This window comes from Nicotiana tabacum, chromosome 20 (assembly GCF_000715075.1).
Source record: "Nicotiana tabacum cultivar K326 chromosome 20, ASM71507v2, whole genome shotgun sequence".
In the NCBI taxonomy this organism is placed as follows: domain Eukaryota; kingdom Viridiplantae; phylum Streptophyta; class Magnoliopsida; order Solanales; family Solanaceae; genus Nicotiana; species Nicotiana tabacum.
Genome location: NC_134099.1, coordinates 68,621,464 through 68,638,719, shown reverse-complemented (window position 1 = coordinate 68,638,719; position 17,256 = coordinate 68,621,464). Strand labels below are relative to the sequence as shown.

At 37.0% G+C, this 17,256-nt stretch overlaps 1 protein-coding gene across 3 annotated transcripts in view; it reads right to left on the bottom strand.

Annotated features, from left to right (window-relative positions):
* Nucleotides 1-16,744, bottom strand: part of LOC107826915 (vacuolar sorting protein 18) — a 58,159-nt gene extending 41,415 nt beyond the window's left edge. The window contains exons 1-14 of one of the 3 annotated variants that reach the window (XM_075240700.1): nt 16,417-16,744; nt 16,107-16,231; nt 15,278-15,441; nt 12,655-12,867; nt 12,402-12,541; nt 12,115-12,210; nt 11,228-11,295; nt 10,300-10,401; nt 9,894-10,038; nt 8,693-8,836; nt 8,481-8,600; nt 8,277-8,333; nt 7,492-7,551; nt 6,376-6,483 (exon numbers count right to left, since the gene is read on the bottom strand). In XM_075240700.1, coding sequence (XP_075096801.1) covers nt 6,376-6,483; nt 7,492-7,551; nt 8,277-8,333; nt 8,481-8,600; nt 8,693-8,836; nt 9,894-10,038; nt 10,300-10,401; nt 11,228-11,295; nt 12,115-12,210; nt 12,402-12,541; nt 12,655-12,867; nt 15,278-15,440 — 1,416 coding nt within the window. In that variant the 5' untranslated portion in view covers nt 15,441; nt 16,107-16,231; nt 16,417-16,744. Of the gene's footprint in view, nt 1-6,375; nt 6,484-7,491; nt 7,552-8,276; nt 8,334-8,480; nt 8,601-8,692; nt 8,837-9,893; nt 10,039-10,299; nt 10,402-11,227; nt 11,296-12,114; nt 12,211-12,401; nt 12,542-12,654; nt 12,868-15,277; nt 15,442-16,106; nt 16,301-16,416 lie in introns of all 3 variants that reach the window. The other 2 variants (XM_075240699.1, XM_075240701.1) reach the window with 2 other exon arrangements.
* Nucleotides 16,745-17,256: the final 512 nt, after the last annotated feature.

The window sequence follows — 17,256 nt, the reverse complement described above, 5'->3', positions numbered from 1 at the left end:
AATTCATAAACTGACTTACAACACTCACAGGATAAGAAATGTCGGGCCTAGTCACTATGAGATAATTTAATTTACCAACCAGTCGCCTATAGCTTGCAGGATCGCTAAGCGGCTCCCCCTGTCCAGGCAGAAGTTTAGAATTCGGATCCATCAGCGTGTCAACAGGTCTGCAACCTGTCATCCCTGTTTCCTCAAGAATGTCTAACACATATTTCCTTTGAGAAATAACAATACCTGAGCTAGATTGAGCAACCTCAATACCTAGAAAGTACTTCAATCTGCCTAGATCCTTAGTTTGAAAGTGCTGGAAGAGATGCTGCTTCAGATTAGTAATACCATCCTGATCATTACCCGTAATAACAATATCATCAACATAGACTACCAGATAAATACATAGACTTGAAGCAGAGTGGCAATAAAACACAGAGTGATCAGCTTCACTACGAGTCATGCCAAACTCCTGGATAACCGTGTTGAACTTACCAAACCAGGCTCGAGGAGACTGCTTTAGACCATAAAGTGACCGACGCAAGCGACATACAAGGCCACGAGACTCCCCTGAGCAATAAAACCAGGTGGTTGCTCCATATAAACCTCATCCTCAAGATCACCATGAAGAAAGACATTCTTAATGTCCAACTGATAGAGGGGCCAATGACGAACTGCAGTCATGGATAGAAAAAGTGAACTGATGCCACTTTAGCCACCGGAGAGAAGGTATCAATGTAATCTAGCCCAAATATTTGAGTGTATCCTTTGGCAACAAAACGTGCCTTAAGTCGATCAATCTGGCCATCGGGACCATCTTTGACTGCATAAACCCAACGACAACCAACGGTAGATTTACCTGAAGGAAGAGGAACAAGCTCTCATGTACCACTTGTATGTAAAGTAGACATCTCGTCACTCATAGCCTGTCGCCATCCTGGATGAGACAATGCTTCACCTGTAGACTTAGGGATGGAAACCGAGGACAATGAAGATATAAAAGCATAATGGGGAGATGACAGACGATGATAACTCAAACCAACATAATGAGGATTAGGGTTTAGTGTGGTCCGTATACCTTTTCGAAGTGCAATCGGTGTACTAGGAGCAGGATCCGCAGTAGGAGCCGTGTCAGGTGCAGGACAAGAACCAGATGGGCCTGATGTAGGGCGCAAACGACGATGATAAGTCAAGAGTGGTGTTCGTGTGGCTGGGGAACTAGGAGGGATAACACTGGACTCCTCAAAAGTTGGTATGGGTGAAACCTTTGTGGTTGAAGGTGGAGGAGGATTACTAAACTCCTCAAAAGTTGGGATAGGTAAGACCTCAGATATGTCATGGTGGTCAGCAGAAGTGACATCAGTTGTGAAGAAAGGTTTAGACTCGAAAAATGTGACGTCAGCTGACATAAGGTACCTATGAAGATCAGGTGAATAACAACGATATCCCTTCTGAACACGAGAATAACCAAGGAAGACACACTTGAGAGCACGAGGAGCTAACTTATCTTTCCCCGGGGCTAAGTTATGAACAAAACATGTGCTCCCAAAAACCCGAGGTGGAAGAGGGTATAAGGCTGACTGGGGAAACAATATTGAATGTGGAATCTGACCCTTGATGGGAGATGAAGGCATCATATTAATCAAATAACAAGCTGTGAGAACTGCATCGCCCCAAAAACGCAGCGGAACACGAGACTCAATTAGAAGTATGCGAGCAGTCTCAATAAGGTGCCTATTCTTTCTTTCTGCAACCCCATTTTGCTGAGGGGTATAAGGACAAGATGTCTGATGAATAATTCCATGAGAAGACATAAACTGCTGAAACTGAGAAGATACATATTCTAAGGCATTATCACTGCGAAAAATGCGGATAGAGACACCAAATTGGTTTTTGATTTCAGCACAAAAACTCTGGAATATAGAGAATAACTCAGAACGATCTTTCATTAAGAAAAGCCAAGTACATCTTGAGTAATCATCAATAAAGCTAACAAAATAACGAAATCCCAAGGTTGAACTGACTCTACTAGGACCCCATATATCAGAATGAACCAAGGAGAAAACAGACTCTGCATGACTCTCAACACTACGCGTAAAGGAAGCTCGGGTATGTTTCCCAAGCTGACACGACTCACAATCTAATCTAGACAAACTGGATAAACTAGGCACCATCTTTTGAAGTTTGGATAAACTCGGATGTCTTAAACGTCTGTGGATTAGATCTGGAGGATCTGTAACTAGACATGTTGTGGAAGGACTGAGCGAGTTAAGGTAGTAAAGACCTTCTGATTCACGACCTGTACCAATTGTCCGTCCCGTACTGCGGTCCTGCATAATAAAAGAATCATCAATAAAATATATACTACAATTGAGGGCACGAGTCAAACGACTAACAGATGCAAGACTAAAAGGACAACCAGGAACATAAAGAACGGAATCTAGGGTGACAGAAGACAATGGGTTGGCTTGTCCAACTCCTTGTGCCTTAGTTTGACATCCATTGGTTAAAGTAACAGTAGGAAGAGACTGTGAATATACAATATTCGACAAAAGTGATTTATTACCAAAGATATGATCAGAAGCGCCTGAGTCCATGACCCATGGTCCAAGAGTACTAGACTGGGAAACACAAGCAAAAGAATTACCAGCAATAGGAGTATCAGTCTGGGCAACTGAGGCTACTTGTGGAGATGTTTGCTTATTTGCTCGATACTGAAGGAGCTCATTATATTCTTCTTTAGATACAGAAAAACCCTGGTTACCTGTAGTCTCGCTCTGAGCAACGTAGGCATTTTTGGGTGGACGGCCATTTAAGGAATAACACATTTCGCGAGTGTGTCCAAGTTTGTGACAATAAGAACACTTGGGTCTAGATCTCCCAAAACGATCGCCTCCTCATCTATTCTCCATAGCTTGAGATGCCCGAACATCCACTGTCTGGGATGCAAGAACAGAGGAATCAAGTATCTGTGATGAAATCACTGGGTGACTTGGTGCTGCAGCAAGGCGAAGTAATCGAGAGAATAATTCATCAACTGTAGGGACAGTCGGACTCGCCAAAATCTGGTCTCGTACTGAATCAAGATCATGAGGAAGTCCAGCGAGTGTAAGAACTAGAAACATTTTCTATCGCTGCTCTTGTTGTTTTGACACACTAGCAGAAACTGGCATCAATGTCTTAAATTCCTCCATGACTGCCTGTACCTGACCCAAGTAAGTAGACATATCTAATTCTTGCTTCTTAAAGTTTGTCATCCGTGATATCACATCATAGAAGCGAGATATATCATTAGTGTATAACGTACGAGCCTTTGCCCAAACCAAATAACATGTCTGGAATGGCCGAAACAAAGGCATCAACTTAGAATCAATAGAACGCCACAAGATGCTACATAATTGAGCATCAATTTTTGCCCAAAGCGCTATCGCCTTTTCATCTCCTTCGCTAGACTGTTTAATCAGATGATCTTGCACACCTTGACCTTTACACCACAACTCGACAGATGAAGCCCAAGCTAAGTAGTTTGAACCTCCCATTAAAGGTTCCGAGGTAATCATAACATTAGAGTTTCCAGAACTCATGCTTTTAGACCCAAAAACATCAATTCCCAAAGACATCTTGTAAATTATTACCAAATAAGAGAAATAATCAACTGTAATCCACTGAAAATAGAGTAAGGAACACTGAACCAGAATAGGAAACTACTGTAGCAGTTGGAAAGTTACTGTTGCAACCGGAAAATATTCAAAGTGGTCGGAATGAAATAAAAACAGTAGGGGTAGGATCGGAATTACAAGAAGACTCAACTGTTCTGAAGGAACTTTTTCAAAAAATGGCCGGAAGTCCCTTTTTTTTTTTTGAAATCACTATTCACACCGGAAAAATAAAAAAGTGGTCGGAATTTGGTGTAACCTGGATGGGTAGGCTCGGAATTGCAAGGGAAACAATCTGTCCTGAAGAGTCGTCGCCAAAAAATGGCCGGAAGGTGGCCCACGCAACGTTGGAACTTCGCCGGAAAATTTTCTTTGGACAGCTACAGTACCGCCGGAGATTTTCACTGGGATTTGGTCGTCGGACAGTGACAGTGGTAGTGTTGGATTTTGTGCACAACACTGACCGAGACAAAGCAGACGCAAAACAACTTTGAAAGTCGCCGGAAAAAAGGGTTCCGGTGACTGATTTTACTTCCCGGAATCGCAGGAATTTATGCACAGCGATAAATCTCTCACGATAGCTCTGATACCATGTGAGAAGGCACGGGAGAAAAATATGATATATATTGATATATTGTGTGTGATGCAATACAAGAGGTGCTATTTATAGCTACTCTATACAAAGGGGATACTACTCCTATTCCAATGTGGGACAATTACATAGCTATCTCTAACATGATATAATTAGCAAAAAGGAGAGAAGGATATGGATCCAATGAATACGGAGCTTGCCAGCGACGAGCAAAGTTTTAGATTTTTCCCTTTTCAAATCCAGAGTTTTGGTTTTTTTCTTTTCAGACCTAGAGTTTTGGCTTTTCGACTAAGAAATAAATTTGAGAAAGAGTGATTAGCGGTAGAGAAACCGAGAGAAGGAGATGGGTCCACCAATCATAGAGTTTGCGAGCAACAACAAAGGCGAAGAGAAATGAGCAGGGAGGGATGGAAATTCTCCGACGAAGATAAGTTTTGTTTTTCCTTTCTTTAGTTTTTCACGTGCCTCAAGCAAGGACATTTTCTCTAGCATGTGGTGTATCAAGCGGTAATAGCTCCATTTCGAACAAGAAGGGAATTAGGCAGCTCACAAAGTTTAGGTGTATAACTGTCTGGGACAAGTTTGAGGGGTGTACTTATGCCTTTTTCCAAGTAAAACTTACCAATCAGGTTTAAAACCCATCTTAAAATTTTCATTTATATGAAAAGATGTAATTTTAAGTTTTCTAAAAATTGTTTCTTGTGAAATGGCAATCTGTTAACCACCACTCCTGGGACGAAATAAGGTCTTTCCATTGTTTTTTCTCTCAAGTCTCTACAGCAGAAAAAATTGGATCCTGCGAGATCTTTTCTTGTATGACAAGAGAATGGTGATGATGGGGAGCAGGCCCCGTCCGGGGGGCATGAGAAGAACCAGGCTGATCCGGGTATGTATTTGCACCATAAAGAAAGAGCAAATAAATAAGACTCCCCTTCCCGACAACGGCTTGGAGATGACTCTAGTAAATGTTTTATTTCCTATATCTGATCACTAGAACTTCATTCAGAACGTCTTTTAACAACATATTATCAGCTTACCAACTACTGTTGGTGTCTAGTACTGCTCTTATAAAGAGAGAGCTCATGGGTGATGAGACGCATACCTAAGCACTATACTGGGTACACTAAAGTGTCACCACCCACAATCTGACTTTAACCAACGTTTGTTTTACATTTTCACGGTCCAAACCAGAACCCACCGGGTTGGGCCAAACCAGGCCAACTGAGCTGGAACTGTTACTGCTAATTCAATCATGAAACACTCCACTGGCAATGCAATTTTGAGCTTTCCAATCTGATGCCTTTCACCGGCACAAGGACCTATGGGTAACCAAGGAAAGTGCAAAGGGAATGTTAATGTCCTTCTCCTTACTAGATCAAATAAGGAACCCATGAACCATCAGAGAGTGCTCGTAAGAGATACCGTTGTTTTTTTTCAACATACAGTTTGTTAGAAAGTTAGTCTTAGTTATATATGGAAAAAGGGATTAATGTAAAGACTAGTGTCCTACATCTGATTAGACGCACAACATACATGGTAAAGTGTGTCCATAACAGACTTCAAACATAAGACAGTTGTCTCGAGCATTCTTCCAATCTTTCTCATATCCTCACAGACCATTTCTGCTTCCAGAAGCAGATTCTAACACCAGTTCCTACTTTGCCTTTCATTATACTCCTTCATAGAGCTTTCCATGTGGATGCATCATTTGATTGGTTCTCTATGCCAATTTGGGCTCCATCTTTTAAACAATGAACGCAATGCTTGATCCTTCAAAGAACTTCCAAATATTAGTTCTTAGTATGGCTCTACTAAATACCCTCAAGTTCCTAAACACTAAACCTTCCTTATTAGGAAGGTCACTGTTTTCCAATTAATAAGATGGTACTCTTTTACCTTCCCATATCCTAGAATATTACCTAGTACTTTCTCCAACCTCTATGCCAGACACCAGTACAGGTGGCAAAGACATGCTGTAAATCGGATGATCCAGGAAACCTATCATCCACACATAATAGGAACTGGAAACAGAGATATTTATAAGGCTAGCTTTCAGAACATATTTACAGTTGGTGAAACCAGGGAAAAGAAAAATAACAAACTTTTAATCAAACAAGCTCAGTTCAAAAAGAGATGAACCTTATCAAGATATAATTCAGTTGCCCATGTGGAAATCATTGTTATTTGGCACTTTTCATCCTTTGAAAGATTATCAAGCTTCCGCAGGAGAAATGTTCTCAATGCATCCTGCAAGCAAATGGTGTTATATCCTGGAAATTTTCAAGTAATTCTATTATTTGCGGCTGTTTTTCTTTTCAAAGTTCCAGATATTACAAGTCAGAAAACTGAAAAAAAATAAAAATTCAGCCGTAGACCAAGAAATACCTCTCATTATAACCTGAGCAAAATTTAATAGTGGCTGGATATGAAGACAGCAATAAGGATCAGAACTAAGATGAAACTAGAGATTTGTTGTAAAAAGAGTATGTCATATCTATGCAAAGATAGGGTCATTATCTTCATGAAGAATAATTGCTTCATAGTATGACATGCATAGGACTGCTAAGCAAGAAGACAATTACGAGAAATTAAATTTCAATGGTTCTAAACTACTAGAATTTTTTCTAATCAGCAAACAATAAAAAGTTTCATTAACAACCAGCACTAAGATGGTACAGCACATCAGTACAAAGAAGTTCCAAAAACAATACTGGAATATCTATTCTACAATCAGCAGACAAAAGCAACAGCATCACTCAAGTCCTGATGTAGACTGTGTAAAATAAACATGGGTATACCATTGTATACGGGTGTTTTCAATTCGCCCTTTACTTAATAATATTTATTACCTTATCAAAAATAAACATGTTATCAAAATGTTAGTATTTTAACAGTTGATAGACCAATAAAAATTCAGTATGCTATGTCTGGGTTTCATAAGCAATAATTTCATACAAGTAACGCAACACTAAATGCAGTAACCTATAATGAGTCTCTGCAACGGACTCCAAATGTGAAATATGAAAGTTCTAAGAAGTTTCTACAGACTAAATAAACCTGAGTCTTGAAAATGGAAGAGTGGGGAAATTAATATTCCTTGATATGAGTGTAGTTACTACTACAGATCATCGCTTCAAATGAGCAAGATCGGTCAAATTCAGATAAATTTAACCTCTTCTCTTTTTTTCCAATAAGTGAAAAAAATTATATTCTTGCATCACCATAAATCAGTGTTCTCTGATAGAATAGTCATACCTGTTCACCTATGCTAATGAACTTCAATGAGATCTCTTCAAATGATAACACATAGTTAATCTGCAACATTCATTTCTTTGCATTAGATAGGTCTCCAGTTCTAGGAATAAATACGGATTACTAGCAAGCCAATTATGTCAAACATAGTAAAAGAAAAGAAAAGAAAAGAAAAGAAAGGGACATAAAAGGGAAGCTGCCTCAACACCGTTTATGTCATTCTTCCTCAAGCAATATCTACGCCAAGGGAAACAATTTTAAGGCTGAAAACATGGTTTCTACAAGGAAATATTCAAGATGATAATCAATACATTTACAAGGATATATTCAAGACGATAATCAAATTGATATAGTATTGAAAATGTTAGGGACAGAATTTTTATGCAGAGAACATTAGTTTTTACAAGGAAATACTCAAGATGATAATCAAATTGATACTGATGAAAATTTTTAGGGATTATCTGTAGCTGACCTTCTTAAGGAGGGATTATTGGTTTTCCCTCGGGGTATTATCGAAGAAAGTATTTTTATTTATCAGAAAGGAAATTTCCAGTGGTCTTTGTAAAACAGAGTAGACATCGACATTGATTGCTACAGCAGTTTGTGGAAATATCCATTTTGCTTGTCGCAAGGAAATTAATAATTGGAAAACAAGGATCAATTTTAGCAAAGTACAAAAAAAACAAAGAACAGAGCATAAATGGAAACTGAAAGATTTGAAAAGCACTAAAAGTGGAAAATGACAAAGAACACAAAATGAAGGAAAAACAAATAAGTAGAATAATTACTTTTGCATAGAATGATGCAGCTCTGAGGAACTCCTTGGCAGCAAAAGCAGCTTCAGCCTGCATCACATTAGGTCTATGATGAAAAAGCCAAAAGAAAAAATTCAGCCTTACAAGCAACATAGTTTCTTTTGTTTATGATATTTTAGGAGATAATATTGCAGCATATATCCCAGGGCAAAAGAATAAGTCCAAATCAGCCGCGACCTGAACCAGATAAACTTGGTCTCTCTGCAGGGCATCACGACAATTAGCCAAAGCTGCAGCATATTCTTTTAAGTCCAAGTACACTTTCCACATGTCACGGCCTTCATCATTTACAGACACCTAAATTCAGATTGTCAATTTCAGAAACTGAAGCAGAAATTTAATGGGCACTACCACATCACACAAGATTCAGACAATAACTATTACCGCACCTGGAAGATGGAATTTTGGTCATATGCATAAAACAACCCAGCTGAGGCATCACTACATAAGCCAAAAATACCTCTTGAAACTGCATCAGGTGTCTGATCAAAATAAAGTTCTTCTACTATTTGTTCACTTATCCGGTTCACCACCTACAAGACGTAAACCATAGCATAACTATACAAGGTATTTAATGGTGAAATGTCCATCCTTCAGAATCAAGTGTTTTTGCTCAATAATTGCACGTTCAGGTTCTTGCCCTTGTCCTAAATCGTTGTTTCTCTGTCTTCTTTAATTTGGTAAAGGGGGGACCTTTCTCATCCTCATATTTAACAATGTAGAACAAGATAGATATTGCAAAAGATAAGATTAAGGATGCAATGCAATCTCATCTTCCCCCATTGTTATAGGTTGATTTCTAGTCAATAGAAAACGACATCCTCAGTGGTCTTCCAAAATGTTCTTCAAAAATATATTAAAATTTAATGGATAATAGCAGACGAAAGCAGATACTATCAAGAGAAACAAATGGAGTCTTTTATGTCAACTTAGGATTAATGTACAGTTGATGAATCTCAAAATTAAATACAAACTTAGTCATCAATACCAGCACTGAAAAATAGAGGTATACAAAAGAAATTTAAGGATAACGTCGCTAGCCTTATTAGGTCTAAGACTTCCACAAATTCTGTTTGAAGCTAAGAATTTGTATCAGTTGACCATTTCTGTTGGAACAAAAAGGGAAATTACATCCTATCTCTTCATGTGTAACAAACTAATATTTGTTTCATATCATGAAGCATTCAAGCTTAGTGAAGAAACAGCTAAAAATTTTGTCAGAACAAGGCTGACGCATATATGATTTGATGCACGATGCACGCTAAAGAACATCCAAAGTGATAAAGTGGAAGAATATAAGCATAACTCAAATTATTGCTTCCAAACCATTTAAGTTACAGGTTCCTTTTTAAGGTAGGTAATTATGCCATATACAACCTAAGAAAAAATTTCATACAATTCCTGTCTTTCATTTGAGCAAAGAAAAAGGCCTAGATATATCTTACTTCTCCTTATAAAGCCCAAGGTATATATTACATAGAGACAAAGGCATGCATGTACCATAATTCCAACTTTAAAAACTGATAAAACGAATTTGATATATTAAAAGGTAGATAAAAGAACAAAGTCATGGAAATACCATTAACACACCTTAACCTTGTTACCTATGAGAAGTAGGAAATGAAACTCGGATACAGCCAGAGAGCTAGGTTTGACACCTTCAACTCCTTCAGAGAATTTAGAGTAGTCCAGAAGAGCTTTGTTTTCCACAAAGTTTTCATCCCCGTTTGGCGAACTACACATGAGGTTTTCAACAATTGTAGAAAATATCAAAAAAACAAAGTGATTTAAGTATAGAACTGTGGAGTTTAAAAAAGAAATTGAACGTTAACTAACCAAGATGTAAACAAATAGTTTTCTTTTTTGGCTTAAAACGAATAGTATATATTTTTTGATAAGGAAAAACGAATATTATATATTATAAGGACAGGAGATGAGGAAAAGGATTGCAACAAAGCAAAAAAGTAAAGGAATAAGCAACAGGTGGTAGATCAACCTATGTTGCACTCCAAATTTTAGGTCACCATGGTAGATTCCTGCTCCAGAAAGCCATGCGAAGTGTACAGCCCTCCTTTGCTTGATAAAAAAGTGCAGTTCACTGAAAAAAGAGAATTTGATTACTCAAACATCATTTGCAAATGAACAGATATTTCCTTTTCTGCAAGTACTTGCAACTGAACAAATACATAAAAAGATAGCAAGTCTAACATGGTGCAAGCTTAAAAGCGTCTTCACAGACAATGAAAGTTGTGACAGCTATAACCAATGATGACGATGAAACATTACTCGCTGTGAAGGAGAGTAAGTGTAAGTGCAGATGAAACACAGGTGAGAATATTTGTCAATCCATGCCAAGACAAACTATCAAGCTCTTGACATATGTCTGATCAACCAAAAATTATTACCATTTCAAGAAAAAAATGCCTGATCAACCAAATCCAAACCCCTCCATAAATCACTTGCAATGTTCGGTCAATCATTCTCTTGATGTGGCAAATATTTGAATGCAACGAGAAGGTATCTATTCAAACATGATTGTGCACCAAAATATTTTTGATACATGAAGTCAGTTCTACTATGAACAGTAAAATTAAGTTTTTGGAAGGCATAAAATGGTTCCCCGACTGAAAGGTGCCTCTTTTTCATTTTCCTCCCAGACTTCGCGACAATTTGTTCAACTGGTTGGAAAAATGCTTCACTTTGCACATGTTGAGAAGCCACAAACGTCTCTTCCTAAACTGTAGGCCCCTTTGATGGTGGCCGGATTCCTCACTTAGCACAAGCGCGTGGAAGTGTTTATTTTCTTTCTTCTAATATCTTCTTTAGTGCCATGTAGAATTATGTGGTTCTAGATCATCTAAAAGCTTAAGTTAAAGACTTCCTTTCCTTGCACCTTTTGACAATATCATAAGTAAAGAACTTGCCTATTAGGTATTTCACCAGGAAGTTCCATGAAATGAACTGTACGGTCCACATAGCTTGCAAAAACAGCCTACGCAAGCCACAATGCATCAATTCAATTGAAATTTATTAATCATTTTATGATCACAAAATGCCAATGAACTAGCAAAACTTTATTACAATAATAACAGGAAATAGTCTCCAACAAACAGTATCTCAATTGAGAGTTAAGGCACAAAAGGTGTAATAAATGTTAACAATTTTTATCATTGGTCTGGTGTATATAGGCACTGATGGAGATAATATACTAGCCCAAGATATTACAGCCAATAAAGTATACAGGAAAAGCTGACAAAGGAATAGATCAACAGCTTTTGTACAAATTGATCCTGCAAAGCTGTTGGGAACAAATAAAATTAAGTCCTACATTGTGGTCAAAATTTCTTCAACAATAAACAAGATTCTATGTACTGATAAAGAAGGAAAAGGAAGATCACAAGTAAGTTAGTAAAGCGTACCAAGTTGAGTGTTCAAAGAAGTCAAAAGAAGTCAAGAAAGCCAGCAACAGTAGTAAAGTGTACCCAAGATAAAAGCGCCCAATAATTTCAAATTTCCAAACTAAAGATTCAGTATGGATAGCTAGAATACTTGATACAGATTTCAAGGATGAACTCCCATACCAGTAAGAATTCCAATCAGACATATAAGATATTCTACATAATAACTATGAAAATTGCACAGAAAAATAGAAAAACCCGAAATTTAATTAAGAAAGAAGCTATCTTGGGTATTTCGGTAGCAACGCAGGTAAAGAGAAAGTGAAAAGAAAAGGAAGGAAGTAGCTTGTTAGATGTTGAGGGCAAGGAGCCAGTTAAGATGTGGAAATGATTACTACTAGATACAAACTTACTTCAAGCGAGCCAATCCCTGTGAACGAATAAAGTCGAGTAGGTGTAACAGCCATCACATAAAATCTGGTACCATTGTGCACACTTGCTGTTTCCATCTACAAGGAGATGAAAGGAAAGCAGGCTTTCATTAACATCATCTCGGTATGAAATGACAGGAAGTACATGATCAAATTAAGAAGGGAGTTAAAAGGAAATAGGTAAGCCAGTTGGGGGATGCTTTCTCCTTTTTGAAGGAAGAAGTTAAAGGAATGAAAATAAGGAAGAAATAAACTACAAAGTACTGAACCTGCAAACCGGTGAAAGCCTCAGGTAGTTCTTTAAGTTCAAACAGTAACTTTACGTACTTCTCCATTTTATCCTTTACATCTACAGCCATCTCATAAAGTTGACCATTGTCCGTACCCATAATGATTTCTCTAGTTGAAGCTGAAACCATCATCCACAATTAAAAAGAAGAAAAGAAAACCACAACCATTCTGAAATTTCAGTAAATCGTCAAAATCTTGTATGAAAACACAAGGTGATACCATGATGACTACCTTCTGTTATATGTTGTCTATTCCAGGCAACAGCATTGACAACAAGACCTTTTAATTTGCTTAAAATTCGAGGCTTTGTCCATTTAGCATGAGTATAATATGTATCGGCACCACTACTGCCAATAACAGTGGCAATACAGTGACTCCCTCCAGGGTCAACGAAAACCTTATGAACAGATTGTTCCCCAGGCCTGCCAACAGAAAGATCTATATCTGCAAAAATAGTCAAAAACAATTAACCTCTTTCCACTTATAGATCGTATACAAGTAGTGGAAATAATATGCTTAGATATGTAGAGGTCCAACACTTAATCACAGTCAATACTGGATTCGAGAAAACATTTTCAGAGATCACATAGCTGAAGATATATAAATCTCAATTTTTAAGTTACTTTATAAGCAAATAATGTTGAGCTATTGGAGGTTAGAAGTAGACCAAGTTCAAACTATGCAATGCATCTCAATGAGTCTTTCTCAGTTCAAACAAAAGTTCCAAAAAGAAAGATCATGCCAAGGAAGAAAAGATAAATACACAATAGCAGTCAAGATGTTTAAATTACAAAGAAGCATGACAGGAAACTTTTTAAGATATAGTCCAGGACCTATATTATAGATTTCAAAGAGCTATTGCCTATTTTCTATTTTTTTTTTCTTGGGACAAACGTTTGTCTTGGCCAGATTCTTTGCACCTTGACTATTTCACCAGCTACGGTAGCGACCTGCACAAGTACCGGATGACTCTATCCATCAACACTTACACAGATGGGAAGAAACCATCTATAGGTGTCGAATGTTCATACTGCCTTATCCCACATTTATATCTAAATTCACTCTCCATTCCATACAAAAATGCATCAAAGCTACTTGTTGAATTTCTTGCATTCAATTCTTAACAAATGCAAAAGGCTAAAATAGTGAATGCTCCTTTTTTCTGATAGGTTAAAGTAGTGAATTCTCCCTTAAACCCAAAAAACAACCTAACACAAAGCACATGTTCTACAAAAGAAAGGAGAACGAAGTTGTATCGGAATACAGCAAAGAGTCTTTGTTACCAAAAGCAACGTAAAAGCAAATAAGCGTCACAACCACACAGAAGTACTTAGCAGACTCCTTATTTAATGCAAGCCATTAACGTAGTGTTCTAAGAACCATATAAAAATGAAGGCTTTCACAATTATAAGACCTTCAGACACAGTCAATCGTTCTTGTCACAAAATCTAATTAGTAATTAGTAATTATTTATTATAAAAAAAGTAGCTAAAGGGAAAGTCAGAATCTCCCCCCCACAATCCCGTTCTGCCTACGTAATTATAGGTCAAAATAAACGCCATCGGAAGATGTCGACCATCAAGCCAGCCAACATCAAACTCTGTGACTGTGATAATCATCTGCCTCATAAAGCTCAACTTGAAAGCTTTCAACACTTCATTATGTAAAAGAGAAGAAAGAAAAAAAAAAAGGTAGAGAAAAACGCATAAAAATAGGGGAAAGAAATTGAATGAGAAAGACCATCACGTCAGATTCTGAAAGTGATTGAAAAAAAGCTGTGAAGCGATCAGCATCCAAATGTGAGCACCAAGGTCTGAATGTGATCTATGAGGAGGCATTATTTGCATGAGATTAACTCAGCTACACAAACATTGTCCCAAACCAATTCCATGCATGTTTTTTTATCAGGAAAAGAATAAATAAATGCCCCCCCCCCACTCTTCCATGCATGTTCTTACAATTTACTAGTTCATTGGGTTTTACTATCACTGCTATTTGAACTCCTCAATAAAACTACAATGCTGGATTATCCCAGGCTACCCTGTTTCAGCCAATCTAGTCTAGCATAAGAAACACTATGCTAAACCTTTACCCAAAAAGAAAGAAAAAAATTAACATTATGCTAAGACGTAAAAGCTTGTTTAGCTCAAAAAAGAACTGAAAGACTAATTACGGATATGTACGTCACAAATCTTCAAGATACAGGGTAAAAGCATGGTTTTGTTGTTACAAGGTTCTATTAAAATCGAGTCTTTTAAGCAGAGCTACTCTTTTTTGAGGTCAGCTCTGCATGGGTACATGTACCGTCTAAGTTTGTGCAAACCCAAACCTAACAAAATATTATTTAATATTTTGACATCTGGTCTACAGTGTTATCAAAGGCGAGAAGCGCAAAAAGCTCTAAGGTATGTTGGGGCTTTAAGCGCAAAGGGCAAATAAAAGGTAGGCTTTAATGAAGAAAGGCGCAAATGGAGAAAAACTACAAATACATATGTGTAGTCCAAGACTAATATCTATAAGCATGAATACCAAATATATGAACAAAGAAATTGAAGAAAATTTACGATAAAGTGAAATATCAATTATTTAGTGTCGCCTCTTCAAGATTACGTTTGGAAAAGTATGTCTTAGAGCCTTGATGACAACACCGAAGGGCCCACTAACAGAGGCAAAGTACTCAGCATGTTTTGAGCCTCGCTTCAAGGCTTAAGTGAGCACGCCTTTGATAGCACTGGGTCTATCTAAAATAACTCCGGCATTTAAGCAAATGAATATTTTCTTAATATTTAGCTATAAGGTGGGTTGCGACAAGAAAAATTGTTCCTAATCAAAAAGAAAAAGTTGGAAGTCGTACCATAAGAATCACCCACTCCAAAGTCATGTCTGATTACCCAGCCTTTGCTAGTTCCCAGAACTATGACATCATTGCCGGTCGCCATGCATGTAATGGCTCCACGGCCTTTTGTGGCATATCTTTCAAGAAGATCTACAGAGAAAACCTGATGTCTTCTTTCCATTCTAGTAAGGAAATGACAGAAGCAAACCAAATAAAAGTTGGGTCAGACCACAGTATTCCGATCTTTAGTTATGAAAACTAATTGCAACACTAAACTTTAGCTATTGAAAAAAAGGAATATCAAGATGATAAATCAACAACTTCATGGAACATGTAGAAGAACTTAAACTAAGGGGAGGGAAATATAGGTGCATGAGTATTCCAATCATACTTTAGTAGTCTTCATAGACGGCTTTATGTCAAAAGGTGCAGGTTACGCTTAAAACAAGCTATATCAAAATTCCTTTTACAATTCTCGCCACAAGATATCCTTCATAAAAATTAACTAGTTTCCTTGAAATCAAATAATAAGATATTATCATTCAGAAGACCACTGATACCAAAGAGAAAACAAAGTTATACTGCCCCGTCACAAAAATAATGGCAGAGTACGGAGCATGAGGCAAATATAGCTAATTCTCTATTAACATTTTTTTTTTTTTTGGGGGGGGGGGGGGAGGGGGGATGGCGTATTTAGAACTACATAAATAAAGAAGTATTACGAATCACCACTTTTACAATTACAAATATTTTAAAAAAAATGATTGAATCCTGAAATAGTAATCGTGCCAAACAAAGTAGGAAAGAATCATCAACAATAAGCATGTTTAGCTTTGGAATCACTCACATTTAACCGTTGCAAAATGGAAGTCCAAAAATTGTTTCAACTGGTCAAGTCACCTTGAGGTTCCAGTTCCACGATCATTCCATAAATTACTTTGGTCAACAACTTGTGCTATAACTCCATAAAGACTGTGAAAGGCCTAAGATCAATTTATCGCCTTTGTACAAAACATTGCGGCCTACTTCACATTCCGAATTCTAGTATAACAATTGTTTAAAAAAAGGGTAAATACTTTTTGCCTGAGTGGGATCAGTAAGAAAAGTGTTTTTTTTTCCTCAAGAAATTAATTCAGGAGACAAGAAGAGAAACTTACAACTTGATTTCGCCGGAAAAGATATCAGCAGAGGAATTCACCGCAGAAAGAGCAGGGGCGTATGCACATTAAGAATTTGGGGCCCGTGAACCCATCCTACTTGTAAATAAAAGTAGATTTCTGTGTAAAATTTTCCTTGTTTTGCTATATATTTTTTGCAGAAGGCACCCACGGTTAAATCTGGTATTTGGTGCCTCAGTTTGAGACCTAGGGCCATATGTGCTATTAAGTTTTTAGCTCGGTTTTTCTTCTATTTTTCCCATTCTATTTTTTTCCTTTTGCCTTTTCTTGTTATTTTTTTCTTTACTGATTCTCTCCTTGATTGCATCCAAGCTGATTAATTCTTCAGGCTTTATGGTATACAATAAATTAAGAATTTAGAGATTAGCTATTGATTACTTCTAATTAAGATTTATTTTTAATTTAAACTATTATAAATTTGTTTCACTATTAATTAATTACCAGAAAATAATAATTTATATGGATGTAAGATCTATTATAAATTATACGAAGAGACTTGCTTAATTAATTTTATACCCATCAAATTATTTCTTAATCATATCTTTCTTCCAGTCAAATTGTTGAACTTCTATCTTCAATTTCTTTAAGAACGGAACGTAATTTTCTTTTCTTTGTATGAAATTCACATATAAAGAAGTTATCATATGCTCCAAAAACGTTTTGATTTTTCATGCTTCTTTTTATCCTTAAACTTGCACAAAATTTAGTTTTAACGGCATTAATATTTGTACAAATTATAATTGATAATATTAATGAAAAAACAAATTTAGTTCGTAAGATTACAATTAATTATCTCTTTGAATAATATTTTCTAAAACT